Below are 19,912 nucleotides of genomic sequence, written 5' to 3'. Positions count from 1 at the left end.
CAAGACTGCAAGTCCTCGAGCTCCAGGTCAGGACAGTGTGCTGAAGTGTGTTATAGCTCCTCTAGTCTCTACATATGGCCTAGATTCACCCAGCACACATCAAGTCAGATCACAACATTAGAGGTTGACCGATGAATTGGAATGGCCGATTAATTAGGGCCGATTTCAAGTTTATAACAATCGGAAATTGGTATTTTTGGGCGCCGATTTTTTTCATCTTTTAAAAAATATATATATTTTTTTATTTTATTTTTTATTTTACCCCTTTTTCCCCCAATTTCGTGGTATCCAATTTTTTTAGTAGCTACTATCTTTTTTTATAATACCTTTATTTAACTAGGCAAGTCAGTTAAGAACACATTCTTACTTTCAATGACGGCCTAGGAACTGTGGGTTAACTGCCTTGTTCAGGGGCAGAATGACAGATTTTCACCTTGTCAGCTCGGAGGATCCAATCTTGCAACCTTAACTAGTCCAACGCTCTAATCACCTGCCTCTCGTTGCTCTCCACAAGGAGACTGGCTTCTACTGCATTCGCATAACAGGCAATGTAAGTTGCTAGCTAGCATTAAACTTATCTTATCAAAAAAATAATCATAATCACTAGTTATAACTACACATGGTTGATGATATTACTAGTTTATCTAGCGTGTCCTGCGTTGCATATAATCGATGCAATGCTGGGGGATGATTTAACAAAAGCACAATCGTTGTAGGACTGTACCTAACCATAAACACCAACGTCTTTCTTAAAATCAATACACAGAAGTTTAAAAATATATACCTGCATATTTAGCTAAAAGAAATCCAGGTTAGCAGGCAATATTAACCAGGTGAAATTGTGTCACTTCTCTTGCATTCATTGCATGTAGAGTCAGGGTATATGCAACAGTTTGGGAAGCCTGGCTCATTGCGAACTAATTTGCCAGAATTTTACGTAATTATGACATAACATTGAAGGTTATGCAATGTAACAAGAATATTTAGACTTAGGGATGCCACCCGTTAAATAAAATACCGAAAGGTTCCATATTTCCCTGAAATAAACATTGTTTGTTTTCTAAATTATAGTTTCCGGATTCGACCATATTAATGACCTAAGGCTCGTATTTCTCTGTGTTATCATGTTATAATTAAGTCTATGATTTGATAGAGCAGTCTGACTGAGCGATGGTAGGCAGCAGCACGCTCGTAAGCATTCATTCAAACTTTCGTGCGTTTTGCCAGCAGCTCTTCGCAAGCATAGCGCTGTTCATGGCTTCAAGCCTATCAACTACCGAGATTAGGCTAGCGTAACCGATGTGAAACGGCTAGCTAGTTAGCGGGGTGCGCTCTACTAGCGTTTCAAACATCACTCGCTCTGAGACATGGAGCAGTTATTCCCCTTGCTCTGCAAGAGCCGAGGCTTTTGTGGAGCGATGGGTAACGCTGCTTCGAGTGTCGGTGTTCCTGGTTCGAGCCCAGGTAGGGGCGAGGAGAGGGACGGAAGCTATACTGTTAAACTGGCAATACTATAGTGCCTATAAGAACATCCAATAGTCAAAGGTATATGAAATACAAATGGTATAGAGAGAAATAGTCCTATAAATACTATATCAACTACAACCTAAAACCTCTTACCTTGGAATATTGAAGACTCATGTTAAAAGGAACCACCAACTTTCATGTTTTCATGTTCCTTGCTCAGAACTTCAAAGTTAGGTTTTTTACATGGCACATATTGCACTTTTACTTTCTTCTCCAACACTTAGTTTTTGCATTATTTAAACCAAATTGAACATGTTTCATTAGAGGCTAAATTGATTTTTATTGATGTATTATATTAAGTTAAAATAAGTGTTCATTCAGTATTGTTGTAATTGTCATTATTACAAATAAATAAATCAGAAATGTAAATTAATTGGTTAATTTGATTTTCTTTAAAAAAAAAAAAAAATACAAATTTAAAAATCTGCGGATTAATCGGTATCGGCTTTTTTTGGTCCTCCAAGAATCGGCATCGGCGTTGAGAAATCATAAATAGGTCGACCTCTACTCAACATACCGTCACACAGCCAGAAAGACGCACACAAAAGATGGAGCCAGAACAGACACACTGGCATCATATACTTTTGTATTCAGTTCTTTTCTTAATGACTTTGTATGAGCGGAGCTGTTTAGAGCTCATCTCAGAGGCAAACCATTCATCATTACCGATATAAAGAATCCTTCTCTCAATGACATTATTATACCACACAGGGTTGCCTGCTGTCTGTCTCCCCCTCTCACATAGGTGCCAAGAAGCCAAGCAATGTGTGGACAAGTCTTCATTAGAATCTCAAGCAATCAACATTAACACATTTAACAAAATGAGGGCAAGAAAGCAAGCAGATGTCTCAATGATGTGAAGACAGGTAGGGTTGGAGAGAACTTAAAACATGTCAAACAGCGGTAAATTGAAAGCCATCTTATCCTACGCCCACTGACTGCATTAGAAAGTGACTAGTGGCAGGCAGAATTGATCCCATTAAGAGGAGTGTGAAGAGAGAAGTGGGATAGGCTACATGAGAGATTCCCCTGATAGCGCACACACCATTTCTCAGCCTACACCAAGAGGCCTCTTTTTGTCTGACCTGCATAAAAAAAGAGGCCATCAGAGATAAGGGGTGTTTGTGCGTGTGATAATCTATGAGATCATAGGCCTAGTGAGAGATGCTTAGAGAGGATTTCTGCAAAGTAAACTGCAAATGTTTGCAGAGGCAGCAGTTGCAGGGAGCCCTGTGGAGCAGAGAGCATAGAGGCAAGGCCAACAGGTTGTTTATGACTGTACAATAGCCTCACATACTGGGGGTGAAGATGACCAGTGTTTGTGCATGAGCTTGACACTTAAACTCAACATAAATACAGGCCATTGGCATTTCCATGTCTATGATGGAACCATAGCTAGACTGTTAGCTTTGTGCTTTGCAATGCATGACAGCTCAAGACAAAGCATTGCACTCCGGTTAGATCAAATTATTCACATACACATGGCTGGGAGATGTTATTGCAAGTGTAGCGAAATGCTTATGCTTCTAGATCCGACAGTGCAGCAGTATCTAACAGGTAATATCAACAATTCCACAACAAAACCTAATACACACAATCTAGTAAAGGAATGGGATAGGAATACAAAAATATATGGACGAGCAGTGACAGATCGGCTAAGATGCAATAGGTATTGTAGGATACAGTATATACGAAATATGTAAACATTCTTAAATTGGCGTTATTAAAGTGACTAGTGTTCCATTTATTAAAGAGGACAATGATATTAAGTCTAAGTAGGCAGCCGCCACTCTGTGCTAGTGCTGACTGTTTAACAATCTGATGGCTTGAGATTGAATAACAGCCTCCATCTCTCGGTCCCAGCTTTGTCTGTACTGACCTCACCTTCTGGATGGAAGCGGGGTAAACAGACAGTGGCTCGGGTGGTTATTGTCCTTGATGATCTTTTTTGCCTTCCTGTGACATCCGGTGTTGTAGGTGTCTTGGAGGGTAGGTAGTTTGCCCCCGGTGATGCGTTGTGCAGACTGCACCACCCTCTGGAGAGCCCTGCGGTTGTGGGCGGTGCAGTTGCCGTACCAGGCGGTGATACAGCCCGACAGGATGCTCTCAATTGTACACCTATAAAAGTTATTGAGGGTGTTCAGTGACAAGCATATTCTTTTCCCAGCCTCCTGAGGATGAAGAGGTCGCCACTGTGCCTTCACCACACTGTGTGCGTGTGGACCATTTCTGTTTGTGATATGTACACCGAGGAACTTTGAAGCTTTCCACCTTCTCCACTGTGGTCCCGCCGATGTGGATAGGGGGGGTGCGCCCTATTCTAGTACAGGAGGAGGCTGAGAATGCACCCTTGTGGGGCCCCAGTGTTGAAGATAAGCAAAGTGGTGTTGTTTCCTACCTTCACCACCTGGGGGCTGGCCGTCAGAAAGTCCAGGGTCGAGAACCAGGGTCTCAAGCTTAATGATGAGTTTGGAGGATACTATGGTGTTGAATGCTGAGCTGTAGTCAATGAACAGCATTCTTACATAGATATTCCTCTTGTCCAGATGGGATAGGGCAGTGTGCGTATAATGGCGATTGCATCATCGTGGTAAGCAAATTGAAGTGGGTCTAGGGTGGAGGTGATATGATCCTTGAATAGTCTCAAAGCACTTCATGATGACTGGAGTGTTACAAGGCGAACGTCATCTCTCTACTACTCCCTCCCCTATTTTCAAACATAAGAAAACGGGAATGGCGCCTACCTGAATAGAAACTAGTTTTCGGGGCAAAACATTTAACTTTTTGGACAAACGATAACACCCCAGCCAGGTCAGGCCCAGCAGAGGTCAAAGTCCAGGGAAACATGAGCCATAGAGTGGGAGCAAAGAGTAGCATCGCATGGCAGAGGTTAGGGTGCTGGTAACCCTAGCCCACACAAATATAGGATTCATTTAGGATACAATATTGATCCATAGGTGAAAGGGATCTGGGTACATCCCACTGTGAGGACCTCTAATGCACTGTTCATTCTGAAACCATTCAACTAAGATACATGAAGGCAGGAGCTACTCCTGAAGCATTTAAACAAAATCTCATTGCCGATTAGTACTTATGACATTAGGCCTTTCCTTCTCTTGCTAGAACAAAAGTGGTACCTGCAACGAACCTACGGATTCTACTTTTAGGATCGCAATGCTCGTCAGTGGCCAACAACTCTTTTTGTTTTTAAAATTTGTTACCCCCTTTCCGTGGTATCCAATTGTTAGTAATTACTATCTTGTCTCGTCGCTACAACTCCCTTAAGGGCTCGGGAGAGACGAAGGTCGAAAGCTATGCGTCCTCCGAAACACAACAACCTAGCCGCACTGCTTCTTAACACAGCGCGCCGCCAACACGGAAGCCAGCCGCACCAATGTGTCGGAGGAAACCCTGTGCATCTGGCTACCTTGGTTAGCGCGCACTGTGCCCGGCACACCACAGGAGTCGTTGGTGCGCGATGAGACAAGGATATCCCTACCGGCCAAACCCTCCCTAACCCGGACAACGTTAGACCAATTGTGCGTCGCCCCACGGACCTCCCGGTCGCGGCCGGCTGCGCCACCCAGGAGGCCGACTTCTGTGCTCTTTGATTGGCTCAAACTCCACATGGGGAGCCAACAAAAATATTTTTTTTTTATTAAAAAAGGACATTTTCACCGTACATCTACAGATGAGCCAATCACACTTAATATGCAATGTAGGCGATAGGAGTTTAGCTAGCTAAGTGCACAGACGCAATGCACAAAACACCATCTACTTCCTCCAAGCTAGCTAACCACTGTAGCTAGTATTGACATAATTAAATCACAATGGATTAGCTAGTCTCTAGTAAAACGGCTGCCCATGTTAGCTAGCTACGGACACTGCACTGTTGTGCTAGCTGGCGAATATGCTAACATTAGCTAGCTAAACATTTGGCTATGGGCTGGCACTGGCAGTATGGGATTATGGAGAAAAAAAAGCAACATTAGCGCAGATAGCTTGGAATCTAGACCATAAGCACGGATAGGCATTGCCAAACAACGCTACTGCAACCTTCTGGTTTAGAGTATTTTAACAAGGCTGAGTGGCTGACGAATTCCAAGGTCTTTGCTGTGTGAACACAAAAAAGGGATTGACCGCCGACCCTCTGTTCAGAGGTACTAAGTACTGTCGGCAGGCAACCGTTTGACAATCCTACCAGTGTGTGTGAGCTTTAATACTCACCAAAACTCTACCCGAGTCCCTGCCTCAACACAATGAGGTTAATGCTGCAAAACAAACCAACCAACACGGTCAGAACATGCAGAATGACTGTCTGGCACATTATAACATTCCCCAGAGGCTCAGAGGAGTTGGTTGGGGAGGAACTAGCGACAGCAGGGGGTTATTTTCCCCAAAGCTGATATAGTAATGCAAAGGCCTGGAGAGATGCAACAGCTAGGCAGCAGAATGCGCGCTCTCTCTCTGTCTGTCTGTCTGTCTGTCTGTCTGTCTGTCTGTCTGTGTGTGAAGAGAAGAGCAGCACTGTTCAGACTGGACATCAGCTCTCCACCCCAGCTAGATGGCCTGTCCAATAACAGACATAAACCACTACAAGAGCAGTGTCTGACAGTTAACTCATTTCCTGAAGCTACTATTCTTAGACACAGGAAACTAAATTGGCATTCTCAAAATTGAAGACGTTCCAGGAGTTGAGTGTGAAGTAGTAACAATTACTGCAAAAAGTAATTAATGACACTGCTAGTTGACACTCTCAGTACCCCAGTCAAGGACTGAAGAGAGCATTGAGAGAATTAAACTGGTGCTGCTTGTCTTAGTATTAAGGGTGATAACCCAACATGGCTGTACGGTGGAAGGCTTTCACAAAGAACATGACCAACCCCCCACCATAGCAGAGTAGTCTGAAAGAGAGACTGCAGACAAGCACATCACTAAGCATGCTCAGACTACCAGAGCAATCATCCTTATTAAGTATCAATCAATAGCTGATGCAAGTTCCTCTCCTTTTCCAGAAACCGTTCTCATGTGTGAGCTCGTCTTAGTACATCTTGATTGGCCAGCGAGCCCTTGGATGAGGGCTGCCATTGGCCTGATTGAACTGCTGTTGAGTCAAACGTGCTACATCAAGTTCAGAGGTGACTTGCAAGCTGATAAAATCCTTGAAATCATCTGCTTTCAGGAAGTAAACATAGCATTTAACCTGCAAAATTATCAAAGAGCGTGTCAGGTAAAACTGTTAAGAGTTCATAAATCTAGACACTTGTAAGTGTCTACTGATCAATTGTTGAGAATTCCTTCGTCTTTGATGCTGGTTGTTATTTGAAGTTAGCTTGTACAAGTTGGCCTAAATTCTATCAAACAGCAGATGATAGTAGATGGCTTCCCCACTGAGACAGATGTATCATCTAGGACTAATCCCGTGTTCCATACAAACAGGTCAGTCTGTCAACAACAATGTAGATAGGCTATATGAGTCTACCTCCCACGGCCCCATCAGTTACATAACAACCAACATAATTCTCTCCCTTTCATTGAGGGCTCAAAATCCAAAGTTAGGCATCTACAATAGAGCTGCTCCTAGGGAAGTGCGGGGAAAGCAGGGGAAACCACAGGCTAAAATACATGACAGGCAAGCAGCATACATCTCTTCCCTGCAGTGACTTCACAACACTTCCTGCTAACTAGGTGACCACAGGGCCAGAACAACCTCAGCCCTGTGTGGACAAGACAATGAGGGTCACTTATTAAATACCACATCCCCAACAGGTAAAGCCCCCAGTCCACAACAATTTGACAAAATACTTGTGTACACTCAATATGGCTGAGGTGCAGGCTAGGCCTAGCTACTGACATGACATTTCTATGATATGCCCGCTCCCAGATCAAATGCCACAATCAGAATCTATGATACCAAACAACGGTCAGTCCGTCATCCACCATCAATTTAACAGTCAGCCAGTCAGGTTAGCCAGCCACAGCCAGTCAGGTTAGCCAGCCACAGCCAGCCAAATATGTAACAAAGTGTCTTGATGTGAGCTCTTCTGCATGGCTCAGTCTGTAGGAGGAAGTGACCTTCTGTTCCCATCGGCGCAACATTTATCTTTTTCTCATTAATTCAAATCAGCTCCCACAAACACAAAACCCTGACTGATGCCTTCCAAAGCCCAACATTTGAATAATTAACCATGGCCACCTGACCGTTCGCCCAACAGGGGGTTGTGCAATTGTGTTCTAAAAGAGGCTGAAAACATAAGAGTAAGGCAACAAGGGATAGATGGCATTCAGTGACTGATCTTCAATCACCTCTCCTGTAAATCTGTGTCTACTATATTGAGCTGTGGAATGTCTCTCGGTGCGGTCTTTAAATCATCACTTGAGAGTAATTACTAAGATAAAAAAAAGGTTTGGGTTGCAGCAGGTCTCAGACATGGCAGGCAGCGCTGCTGTCGACTTGTCAAGTTAACAATGTCACCCTTCTCATGACACACACACTGCGGTTGGCCTGGGAAGGCAACAGTTACTGAAAGTAGTGGTGTAAATGTGATTCTTAGTCAGTAAACCTGTGAGTGTGTTAAAACGACAACCACATTCTACCAAAATCTGTGTAGGACCTTTTATAGAAGTAAAGGAGATGTGTGCTTTTACACACCAACGCAAACACTCAATTAGACAAATAACACCTTAGGCAGTTATTCTAATCTGGGTTTTGGGTCAGATTGGTGTAAAATGATTCTCAGCAGGGAGCGAATCTCTCACTGGGTTTCAGTGTGTGTGTGTCAGGCCAGCAGCTGTGCTCTCCTTAGAAGTGTGAGGGTCCCTGTGGCTGTCCAGCAGGCCCAGTAGCAGGAAATACATGCCCCTCTCAAGGATCAGCCTGCCTGGCCTGCCGCTGCCCAGATGGAGATGCTCGCCCACTGTGTTTGTGCCTCAGACCGCCACCACAATGCCCCCTTTCTGCTGGGCGGTAGGCAGGGCCGGAGGGGTCTCGCCCTCCATGTGGGCCCCAACACAACACTGCTCCTTCCTTCCACAGCTGCTGAACAGAGAGAAGGAGACATAGGAGCACTAGAGGGAGAGAAGAGAGAGCAGGGCTAATATGGCTCTCTGCCACCTCTACTCCCACGTTACATAGAGACCACAGTGCCAGGGTTGTTTTAATGACATAGAATAATATGAAGCTGAACGGCTACAAGGCCAGCCTCTTTGAAAGCTGCACACTGACTACTGCACTGCGTGAAAATAATTATAGTGCATTGTAGTACACTTATGGTGGTGCTACTAAAACATGTTGTTAGTATGACATGGTTCTGATTGGATAACTTAAATTGATCCTAGCATGATCCACCACATACAGAAAGAAGCCAGGGGTCAAGGTGCATGTCAACAAACACCATCTAGGCCTAGGCTAGTTCTCTCACCATCTTACTGCTAGATATTCAAGAAACAGAATGTAGCTCAAATGCATGCCCCAGATGTGCCTTGTTGAACGAGACAGCAGGGGGTGTGGGGCAATTTCTTTCCTTCCCGGCCCCTAACACCCTAACAACCCGCACAGGCACTGCTCAGACACACACACACACACACACAACTAACCAACTCATTAACCTCAAAACTACATTTCTCCTCTAAAAACAACTATGCCAAGCCAACTTAAACTGACTGAGGATGATGGAGGTAAAAGGGAATTAAAAACAGGAACATCTAGGTACGCTAGTCTAGTGCCCACCAGATCATCTTAATGCCACTTTCAATTGAGGACTACACAAATCTACAAAACAAAAACCAACATGCATTCCAGAGAAAAAAAAACATTTGGGAGGAGAAAGAAATAGAAAGTGGCAACTGTTTAAAGGTCAGGGTCCTTGGCCTGTTGGCCAGGCTTAAGATGTCTAATGAGAGAGTGTACGGCAGACAAAAAGAGCAGCCATTACCTCCCTTCCTGCTGAGTGTGTAAGCTGAGCTCTGAGATACTAAATACTTCATAGAGACAAGGGAGAGCAGAAATTAGCTCCAGCTGACCCCTCGTCTTCTTCAGCCTGCCATGCTCAGTGGCTAATGCAATCTACCGTCAGTCAATCAATCCCTCAGTCGATCAATACTGCAGTGTGAGCTATTAACAAAGAGCAGAGGAAGGTGTATTGATGGTTTGGTGTGGTCATGCATTCCGTACCTGCATGGTTCTGCCTCAGTAGATGGGGTCTGTCGCTATCTCACTAGATAACCATGGTGCATGAATACTGGAGCAAAGCGAAAGATAGACGGGTTGGTTGTTTTGGAACAAAACCGAGGAGTGTGCAAAACAGACAGGGTTGGCTTAGACTGTGGACATCGTGTATATTGTGTCCAAGGTTAATAAAATAACGAATTTCAACCATATTAGCACATATTAGCACTGACATAAAATTATTTAAAACACCTCAAAACAAGACATGGTATCAATAAGTCTTCAAATGAGCCACTTATAATTCCCAAATGGTAGTTTGCTTGCAAGAATGACAATCTGGCCATCCAGAATCACAACACGCCGAGTCCTGCCCCATGGAAGAACTCATGACGTTGTCAGCTAACCTATCTATTCAGCAACTCTTGGTAACAAAATGGAAGTTTGCTTGCAAACTTCTTAAACAGTGCCTTTTGACAACTGCCGTCATCAGGGTATTAGTAGATGGTCTGCTTTGCCTTTACAGATAGAGATGAGAACAGCCGTCTTCAATTACTGCATACCAATTCTATAGCCTACCCTTATGCCCTAAGTGCATACTTGCTCACTTACCTTGAGTGCACAAGAGCACACTTTGGGATAATTGGGACGCAACCACTCACTCAGCCTCCATGTGCCAGGTGGACAACCCAACAAGGCAGCAGAAGGCCCAGCTCAGACAACAGAGCCCAAACATGTTGCAGTCTGGTTTCCAGATACCTCGGGGGATAATGAAAGGCAGGATCAACTCCTCCCACCATCTTGATTACAGATTTTTCTCTAATGGAAAACCCAAAGCTACAGTATCTGCTACATTACACTTTGCACTTAATAACCATATAGTGAAGACGTGGCATTTGTTTGGCAGAGAAGTGATTTAGTTCATTACTCCTCTATGATGCCCAAATTGTTCATGTGACATGTTACCATCCACAACCCCTGAAAAGTAAAACAAAATATTTCACACTGCATTCATTATAGGCCTTTGACACCAGTATCTTTAAACCTAACTGACAGCACATCATGCCAAGTACAACAATAGTATGGTGCTCTGTCACATTGACAATAGTATACTTCCAATGCATGTAAGCTTACAGCCTAACTAATACCAGAAGAAGAGACAACCAAAACAACTGAACATAACCAACTGCTCGAGCTTCTGATTACCGCTATGGCTCATAATAACAAAGACAAGGTTGTATGTAGCTAAGTGTGGCAACAATGAGTTGAGGCTACATGGTTTCAGACAGGCATGCCACAGCACGCGATAACATGGGGTTACATTGCAACATTTGTAATGATAGGGACAACAATGTTAGAAAACGTGTTGACAGAGGATTGATTATGACAACATCCTCAATAAACCTAAATCACAACAATGAACAAATCACAAATTGTCAGATATTAGTATGGAACACAGAACCATATTCACTCACAACAGTGTAACTACACTGAGTTGTGCACGAGGCCAGGCGATTAACAATACAATTCAGGCATGCAGTGACACATTTTTCCTTGCAGACAATAACATACCCACTTCCTGTTTTCCTTGTCGTTTTTGCTGAGCTGTCAGCGGCCACAACACAAACTACCCGTCAAATAACCATTTGGTTCCATCAATTGGCGGACCCTCCTGGCCGCGGCACCAGTCAGTCAATGTGACTGATCGAAGGAACTCGGAGGTCGCTAATAATGTAGCTAGCTAATAGCACCGGTTAAATGGGTGGAGCAGTTGGACAATTCAAAACATCTTGACATTACATCTAATAGATGTAGCTGTACCGGCGGTAAGAAACTCAGTTCAAAAATACAAAACCGCCTAATATTTCAAAATATTCTCAAGCTTTCCTGTGCTGAGATGGTGTGCTGCAACACGGCGCTAGAGACACTGCTTGAGTGTACAACAACTCACCGTAAGAGATCGCTTTATGTTGACCAGATGTATTTACAACTTAACGCGGCAGGCCATGAAGATGATGTCTGTTATTTCGAGCATCCAGTTTGTCTACCGTAAAAAGAAGAATATCCCAATTGGACGCTCGCTCTATGCGGAGTTCGCACAGGCCTAGTAAATGAAATGGATGGCCTCCCCCTCCTTCCAACCAGCAGCAGTACGCATGCGCTAGTTTATTGGCAGCAACACACACGGGAATTTCAGCTGACTGAAGACGTGTGAGCTGTGAGTACAACCTTGTGGTCAAACCAGTGATGTGGAAGCAAAAAATATCTCCCTAACAAAATGCGGCCAAGTTGCAGTTTGCAGGAAACAGATATCGAGAGAAGAATACCTTATGGTATGGTCCTTCACTACTGATACATCATTAACTCTTTATTTTTTTTACCATTTGAATGAAATGCCTGATCTTGTTAAATGTTCTCCAAGGTAGTTTCAATTCTGATGATTTTCACCACATTTGCATGCATTCATCTCAAAGCTGCCAGCACTAAGCTTAATTAAAAATGTAAAAAGAGAAACGGAGGCAAACTTTTGACATCATCCCAGCACAGCACAGGTTATATTGTAGCTTCCTCAGGTTGTGGCTACTTAGAACCATCTGGTGGACAACCTGTGAAAATGCATCCTCAGTACCCCACCATACAAATAATATGTGAACACAAATCTGGCACAAACATGAAGAGTAGCCACATGTCCATTTAATAAACTAAAACACAATACATTTGCTGCAGCTTCATAAAAAGTGTGAATTGGAGAACTTTAACAATTACTATACACACTCCCACACGTGATCTTGTAACAAACGCCCCCCCCAAAAAAAAAACAAAATTGTAGTTGTGGTCTGTGGGATAGGCATAACAAATAAAATAGTGTGCTCTCAAGATTCCTACAAAAGTAGTGCATGTGGCACATTTTGGCCCCCTGTATTTTCAATATAAAAATGGATGAAGTGGTCTTTATTACAACAACAGGTCAACAGAAATTGAAATGGAAGTGTGTTGAAAAAATGAAGCCCTTTAAAAAATTGAATATTTTCTATGCAGTGTCACATTTAATGTTTATCAGTCATTAATTCTCAAGCTTGATCTCAGTATACAGAACAGTGTCAACTTGGACCAGATCTGCACACCATTACAAATACTTGTGGTGTCACATGCTTCATCTGCCTTGCTGAAATTCCTTTATGATAAAGGATAACGTTTATTATTCCAGTTTACACACCAATTCCTCAAAAAATAAACTAAAGTAAACAAAATCCTGATTAAATCTGTAATGATATGATCAAACAAAAGTGGTTTAGTTCCTCCATCATGACATCATATGAGATTAGCCACTATCCCATTGCGAGCTACCACGAGGACACTTCCCAAAAACGATTACTGTAAGTCCTTAAGAAAATGAATGTAATTAGCTGTGCGAAAACATGGCCTGTTTTCTGGCAAATGTTTTGTAACAATATGACCATAAATCACTTAAAAATAAATCTGTCTGGGCTGGAGTGTCACAATACAAGATCATCATTTCCCATGGAAATATTTCTGAAAGTAGCAGTTTTAGATGACAAAAAAAATCTCCTGTAAGACTTCTCACCTCAGCATCCATAGGTCTCTGACATCACATGCAGGAACAGGCATTCCTCTCAAAGCTGACAACAGCAGCAGCCTCAAGGAGCCCAACTACTAAGCTAAAATACGTGTTTTGGATGCTTTATAAAGATACATTGTGTTGTTTTATTCTCACATCATAACATGTTATGTAGATACTGCAAGTATCTGTAGTTGGCACCTGCAGTGAGATGGCATACATTTACAAAAACAGGCTACATACACTTGTAATACGTGAGAAAGCTCATTGCGTGACATTGTTGAGCAACACAGCATTATTGAGCAACATTATCAGAGATAAACAAAAACAAATAAACTCATAGTCCTACCAGCTAGAACACAATTGGCAACAGATGCCATTGATTCACTGTATGCACTATTAACAATAGCCTGATTTAGTCGTTTGGAAATGTAGAGCAGATACACAGACAAGACAGTACTTCCAAGTCATATGAATGTTTGCAAAGTTGTAACCCAATCAATCCAGATCAAACCTCATCGACTACCCATGAAAATAAACATGTGCAAACACCAATAATTGGATTTAGAATAATAAGAAAATAATGAAATACAGTTTAAGAAAGCAGTCAGCCTCAATGCCCTTGGAGCCAAACCTAAATCTAACCCATTCACAAAAGCTCCCTAAAACACAATGTCTGCACTCCATACTAAGACCATACTAAAATGCACCGAGTGTTTGCAAAAATCGCTAATCGTTTGCAAACATAATTCAGACATCCTGGCCAGTATGTGACCGAACAGGTCTGTAATTACAGATCTGTTTACACAACCACAGAACGTCTCACACAAATCCGAGTCTGGCTCAAGCGCATTTGAAGATCCTCTTTCAAAATGATTGCAAAAAAAAAAAATATCAGTCTTATCTATCGTGGCCCATCTGTTTCGCTGCACATCCAAGGCTTGTGTTCGGAATTTAAATGGCATATTGCCTATACAAATTAAATGCAAACCCAATCCTATCAGAAAGTGAATTAAATGGTACAATGGCTACTACTAGGAAAACTATCTTTACATTTTTTTTTCTTGACAAATGCTGTAATACTAAGTGTAAACTAAATGGTACTGCTTAGCAAATTACATGTTTACAAAACCTGAAGCAAGAACAGTCACGGCAGCAGAGGTAGAGCATGTGTACCTTTCTACTGTGTATAGCTACTTAACAGATAAATATGCATACCCTTGTAAACTATTATAAGACTGTATGTGGCCTTATCTGACAGGTGTTAAACAGATATGATTTCATATGAGAAGTGTAAAAGACGGAGAAACTATTTGTTTGTACGATAACACAAATACACTGAAACAAAAGTGTTGAGCACCACTTTACATCTTTCATTGCAGTGTTGTTAAAAATATAGTAGAGATGCAGCTTTAGAAAATATATGCATTCAAACAAATCCAAAACATCTTCCCTATTTATCAAAAACAGACCAATTCTTAAACATTTTCTTTAGATAAAGAAAAGAGGACAAACAAATGTGTTTGTTCCGAGTTGATACCAGGGCTAGCTAAATACACATTTCAATTGCAATTCGCTACAACCAATGTTGACCAAAAAGTGGCATTTAAGAAAAACATACCAATTGAATTTAGTGAGAATAAGGGCATTTCAAATAAATATCTCCAATTCAGATCATAGGGCTTTTCCCAGAGAGGTGAGAGAAATTGAGCTCTGCTGTGGGGCACTGGGTCAGCCAGGTCCTGTGGTCTCCAGTCCACACAATCTACAGTAGGAAACAGGAAGTATGTCTCAGGCCCATGGCTGGTCACACGGTCAGGGTTCATAGATAGAGACTGACTCATAGTGGTTAGTCAGCTCTCTGTAAACATAACATACTCAAGACTGGCTGATAGAGGGCAATGCACACACATAGCCCTTATCACAAAGCCCAACGGGACAGGAAGCCCTCCTCTTGGAGCTTACCCTTCTCCCGTGGCACGCAATACACTCACAGGGGTCAACCGGGAGCAAAGGAAAAACATATACCAACCAGCAATACAATTAAGTGCCAATTCTGAAATCCCCCCACAACCTTTTTTCAGTAACTATACACATCACCCTCTAAGAAGGCCTTCTGTATTTCACTAGAATGACAACACAATCCTGTGCACAGCCAGCGCTGGTAGGTTGTGGCAGGTCCTGCTATGTAGAGTGTAAAGGAATAACGAATTTGCAGCCGAAGGGTGAATGGTAGTTGATGCCCACTTCCTGGAACACCTGCTTCGGAACCCCAATGTCACACAGGTAGACCCTAGCCTCCCCACCATCCAGAGGCAGGGGCAGGCCCAAAGACAGGGTCCACTTGGCCTCCACGGCCTGCTTCTTGCCACTCACTGGAGGGTCAATGCTGAGCACCGGAGCCCTGTTCTGGTTGGCCCAGTCCGCAGCCGCCAGGTACCAGGCCTTGTCCCTCAGGAAGCCATTCTCATGGCAGTCCAGACAGTTGATGACCAGGTCCACTGGGCTGACCGGCAGGTCTGGGAGGAGAGAGAGGGACAGAGATCAGGGTTTGAACTGAACGCTTCTGAGTAGCTAGACCTCCAGCAGAGGGCAACATCGTTTCAGTGTACCGCTGTTAAAAGCAGACAAGCAGCACAGATGAGTTTTTTGCTAATTGTGCCTAACTATACTGAATGGAAATATAAATGCAACATGTAAAGTGTTGGTCCCACGTTTCATGATCTGAAATAAAAGATCCCAGAAATGTTCCATACGCAAAAAAAGCTTATTTATCTCAAATTTGTTTACATCCCCGTTAGATTGCATTTCTCCTTTGCCAAGAAAATCCATCCACCTGACAGGTGTGGCATATCAAGAAGCTTATTAAACAGCATGATCATTACACAGCTGCACCTTGTGCTGGGGACAATAAAAGGCTACTAAAATGTTGTCACACAACACAATGCCAGATGTCAAGTTGAGGGAATGTGCAATTGGTATGCTCACTGCAGGAATGTCCACCAGAGCTGTTAACAGAGAATGTAATGTTAATCTCTCTACTATAAACTGCCTAAAATATGTTTTAAAGAATCTGGCATGTGGACGAGTGGTTTGCTGATGTCAACGTTGTAAACAGAATGCCTCATGGTGGCGGTGGGCTTTTGATATGGGCAGACATAAGCTACGGACAACGAACACAACAGCATTTTTTCAAATGAAATCCATAGATTAGGGCCTTATGAAGTTATTTCAATGAACTGATTTACTTATATAAACTGAAAAATCTTTTAAATTGTTGCATGTTGTATTTATATTTTTGTTCAGTATACAGAGGAAAGTGTCTACTCTAGATTAGAAAACAATGTTATTTTTATACAGCTCATGCTAACAAAAGAACACACTACCAGGAAGTGGATTCACCATCCTCACTATCTACAATCCATTTACCTTTCCATCTACAGTCTCATCACATCTAATGATTTCAAAAGCTGATAATATCTGTGAACAGAGAACAAATCTGTTAGTCAGGATAAGTCGGTACCGTTGATGCTGGCCACCTGCTTGCCGCTGGTCTTGCTGTAGAGGGCGAGCTCGTTGGTGATGGACTCCTGCATCTTGACGAAGTTGGGAAGGAAGAGGATGACCTCCACCTCGTGGTTGGCCAGGTGCCGTCCACAGCTGATGCCCTGGGCCCCCTGGACATGGGGGCCACACAGCAGGGCCACCGTGGGACGCTGGTGATTATTCTTAGGTGTCAGCCTGGGGACATCCAAGAGACATATGTGATTTGTTTGTTGTCTTATTTTGATTTCTTATCAATACAAATAGTACAAGCCAAGGCCTGGGATATGCGATTGCTGGTGGATTAGACAAACTTTGTCCTCATTGAGATAATTAATTGTGCAGAATACAATCATGACTGATCTGAACATCATGATCTGCAGTTTCCACACACTGCAAACAAAGGAGCATTATCATCACCTCAGGCGTGCATGGGTAATAAACTGGCTGTTGTGCAAGGGTTTCCCTTTCTTATAAAAACACAACTCTTCAACTACAGCATAAAAACCAGAGGAAGCCTTTATCTGCAATCATTGTAATCAAGGTCAGTGGAGCATTGTGTCCTATGTCGACCATAAACACCTCACGCTTTCAATAGGCTGCTACACCTTTCCATGCAAAGTATTGGCTTTCTGTCATGATTAACTGCTAAAGCCACTGTCTATTCATCATGAATATGGAGTTTGCATTGACTCATTCACACGCATAAAGAGAAAAGCCTAAAGCAGAGGGGAAATGGAAGCTTCACAGCCTGTCGGACATTCTTGACTTAACAGGGAGAATGATTTGTAAATACACTAGATGAAAAACAGGGGGGTACTGTTTTGAAGCCACCACGCTTCCAGTTTGGTGCTCCCCAACCATTGTAAGTTCAAAAAAATGTAATGTCTTTGCAACTCTGCCTAGAAGGCCAGCATCCCCGAGTCGCCTCTTCACTGTTGATGTTGAGACTGGTGTTTTGAGGGTACTATTTTTGCTTTGGGTACTCAACTAGTCTAAAGGTGGCTAGTTTTATTGCTTCTTTAAATCAGAACAACAGTTTTCAGCTGTGCTAACGTCATTGCAAAAGGGTTTTCTAATGATCAATTAGCCTTTTAAAATTATAAACTTGGATTAGCTAACACAGGAGTGATGGTTGCTGATAATGGGCCTCTGTACGCCAATGTAGTATTCCATAAAAAATCTACAACATTAACAATGTCTACACTGTATTTCTGATCAATTTGATGTTATTTCAATGGACAAAAAAATGTGCTTTTCTTTCCAAAACAATGACATTTCTAAGCGACCCCACACTTTTGAATATCCAGGAAAACAGAAGTTAATAATAATTCTAAAACAATTTCAAAAATGTATCTAGCCAATTTGCTAGATAAAGAATGCACAAATATTGTTTCTCACACAAGTTTATTGTTGCCCACACAAACATCCCTTATTTATATATGTTGGGTTGTAGGCCCAACTCTTTCAACAACATTTCTGAGTACTCCATAGGTCTTCATACTTCCCGGGAATGACCCATTCGGACTAAATGGATAGCTCAGGTCCTTCACTGCTCAAAGCTGTGCTAACTGCATCCTGTGTCGCATGTCGACGTTTCCTCGAAGTTGTAGCAGGTCATCCGTTGTTGGTGGTGGCACTTCAGTGAGTCTTGGATCATCTGATCTCAGTACCATTCCCCTTTGTAGCCCCAATCGAGAGCCCAGTGTTCTCAACACTGCTCTCTGAACATCTGGGCTGTAGTCCTGTGCAGTTTTCAATGTGTACACACTCTACCTTCAAGACTTGTTATTGTAGAGTCTCCTTTAGCTGAATGGTAGAATAATATTTGGTGAGTATTTTGTCTATGGATTTTCATTACCATCAGTACAGAACTGAAGCGTGCAACTACAGGCTACAAAACTCTAGATCATCTTTACTCCACACACAAAAACATACAATGCCCTCCCCCGCCCTCCCTTCAGCAAATATATATGCCATTTAGCTGACGCTTTTATCCAAAGCGACTTACAGTCATGTGTGCATACATTCTACGTATGGGTGGTCCCGGGAATCGAACCCACTACCCTGGCGTTACAAGCGCCATGCTCTACCAACTGAGCCACAGAAGGACCACAAATCAGACCATAACTCTATCCTCCTGCTTCCTGCTTAAAAGTTTTTTTTGCAAGACCTGCCACATCCAAGAGCGTCACAGTCGGTGTTGTAGGATTCGATCTTCGTCCTGTATTGACAATTTGCCTGTTTGATGATTCGCCAGAGGGCATAGAGGGATTTCTTATAAACTTCAGGGTTAGTGTACAGCTCCTGGAAAGCGGCAGCTCTAGCCTTTAGCTCAGTGCGGATGTTGCCTGTAATCCTTGGCTCCTAGCTGGGATATGTACGTACAGTCACTGTGGGGACGACATCATCAATGCACTTAATGAAGCCGGTGACTGATGTGGTAAACTCCTCAATGTCATCAGATGAGTCCCGGAACCTATTCCAGTCCACAGTGCTGGCGAAACAGTCCTGTAGCTTAGCATCCGCTTCATCTGTGCACTTTTGTACTGAGCGGCCTCTGTACACTGGTACTTCGTGTTTGAGTTTTACCATTTGACAACTATGAAAGAATTGCCTTTGAAAACTATCAAGCTTAGATATTCAGAGTAAAAACATTAATTGGAGAAGTAGGCTATTAGACAGAATGAGGACTTAATGTTTCCAGTCATTTCATATAATGTCATGTTACAGTCTTATACACTCAATACATGTAAATAGACAGCCCAAAATATACACATCTCAGCCAGACAGCTCAAACGGGGAATAACATAGTAACATCTCTATGCTGTAGTATAATGTTGGGCTAGAATATCATCAATAATCAAAGTAAATCCTGTGCAGTTCATTTTCCTAAACAGCTTAGCTAGATAGATGCATAGCATTAAAATATGTTACTTTGTTATTACTGTTCTTAGCAAGCTAGGGGAAACAAAATGATGGAACAGACATGGTCAAAAATATTTTGCTAAAGCCTATGCTTACCGATCTGATTCTGCTCCACTACTCAACAATGGTGGGTCTGGAAACAGGCTTGCTAGGTGTTGATGTCGATGTAT

At 42.6% G+C, this 19,912-nt stretch overlaps 2 protein-coding genes across 4 annotated transcripts in view; both read right to left on the bottom strand.

Moving 5' to 3' along the window:
* LOC118370888 (tyrosine-protein kinase CSK-like) overlaps positions 1-11,868 on the bottom strand; it is a 45,897-nt gene extending 34,029 nt beyond the window's left edge. Inside the window, exon 1 of one of the 2 annotated variants that reach the window (XM_035756112.2) lies at positions 11,643-11,868. The gene's annotated coding sequence lies outside the window, so the exon portion shown is untranslated. Of the gene's footprint in view, positions 1-11,263; positions 11,413-11,642 lie in introns of those variants that run through there. The other variant, XM_035756113.2, reaches the window with a different exon arrangement.
* Positions 11,869-12,350: 482 nt separating this feature from the next.
* Positions 12,351-19,912, bottom strand: part of LOC118370887 (enhancer of mRNA-decapping protein 3-like) — a 29,547-nt gene continuing 21,985 nt past the window's right edge. For both annotated transcript variants that reach the window (XM_035756110.2, XM_052462618.1), the window contains exons 6-7: positions 16,795-17,012; positions 12,351-15,790 (exon numbers count right to left, since the gene is read on the bottom strand). In XM_035756110.2, coding sequence (XP_035612003.1) covers positions 15,456-15,790; positions 16,795-17,012 — 553 coding nt within the window. In that variant the 3' untranslated portion in view covers positions 12,351-15,455. The remainder of the gene's footprint in view (positions 15,791-16,794; positions 17,013-19,912) is intronic.

Source organism: Oncorhynchus keta, chromosome 14 (genome assembly GCF_023373465.1).
Source record: "Oncorhynchus keta strain PuntledgeMale-10-30-2019 chromosome 14, Oket_V2, whole genome shotgun sequence".
Lineage (NCBI taxonomy): Eukaryota > Metazoa > Chordata > Actinopteri > Salmoniformes > Salmonidae > Oncorhynchus > Oncorhynchus keta.
The sequence above is the reverse complement of the archived record's forward strand: the minus strand, read 5'-3'. Positions and strand labels throughout refer to the sequence as shown.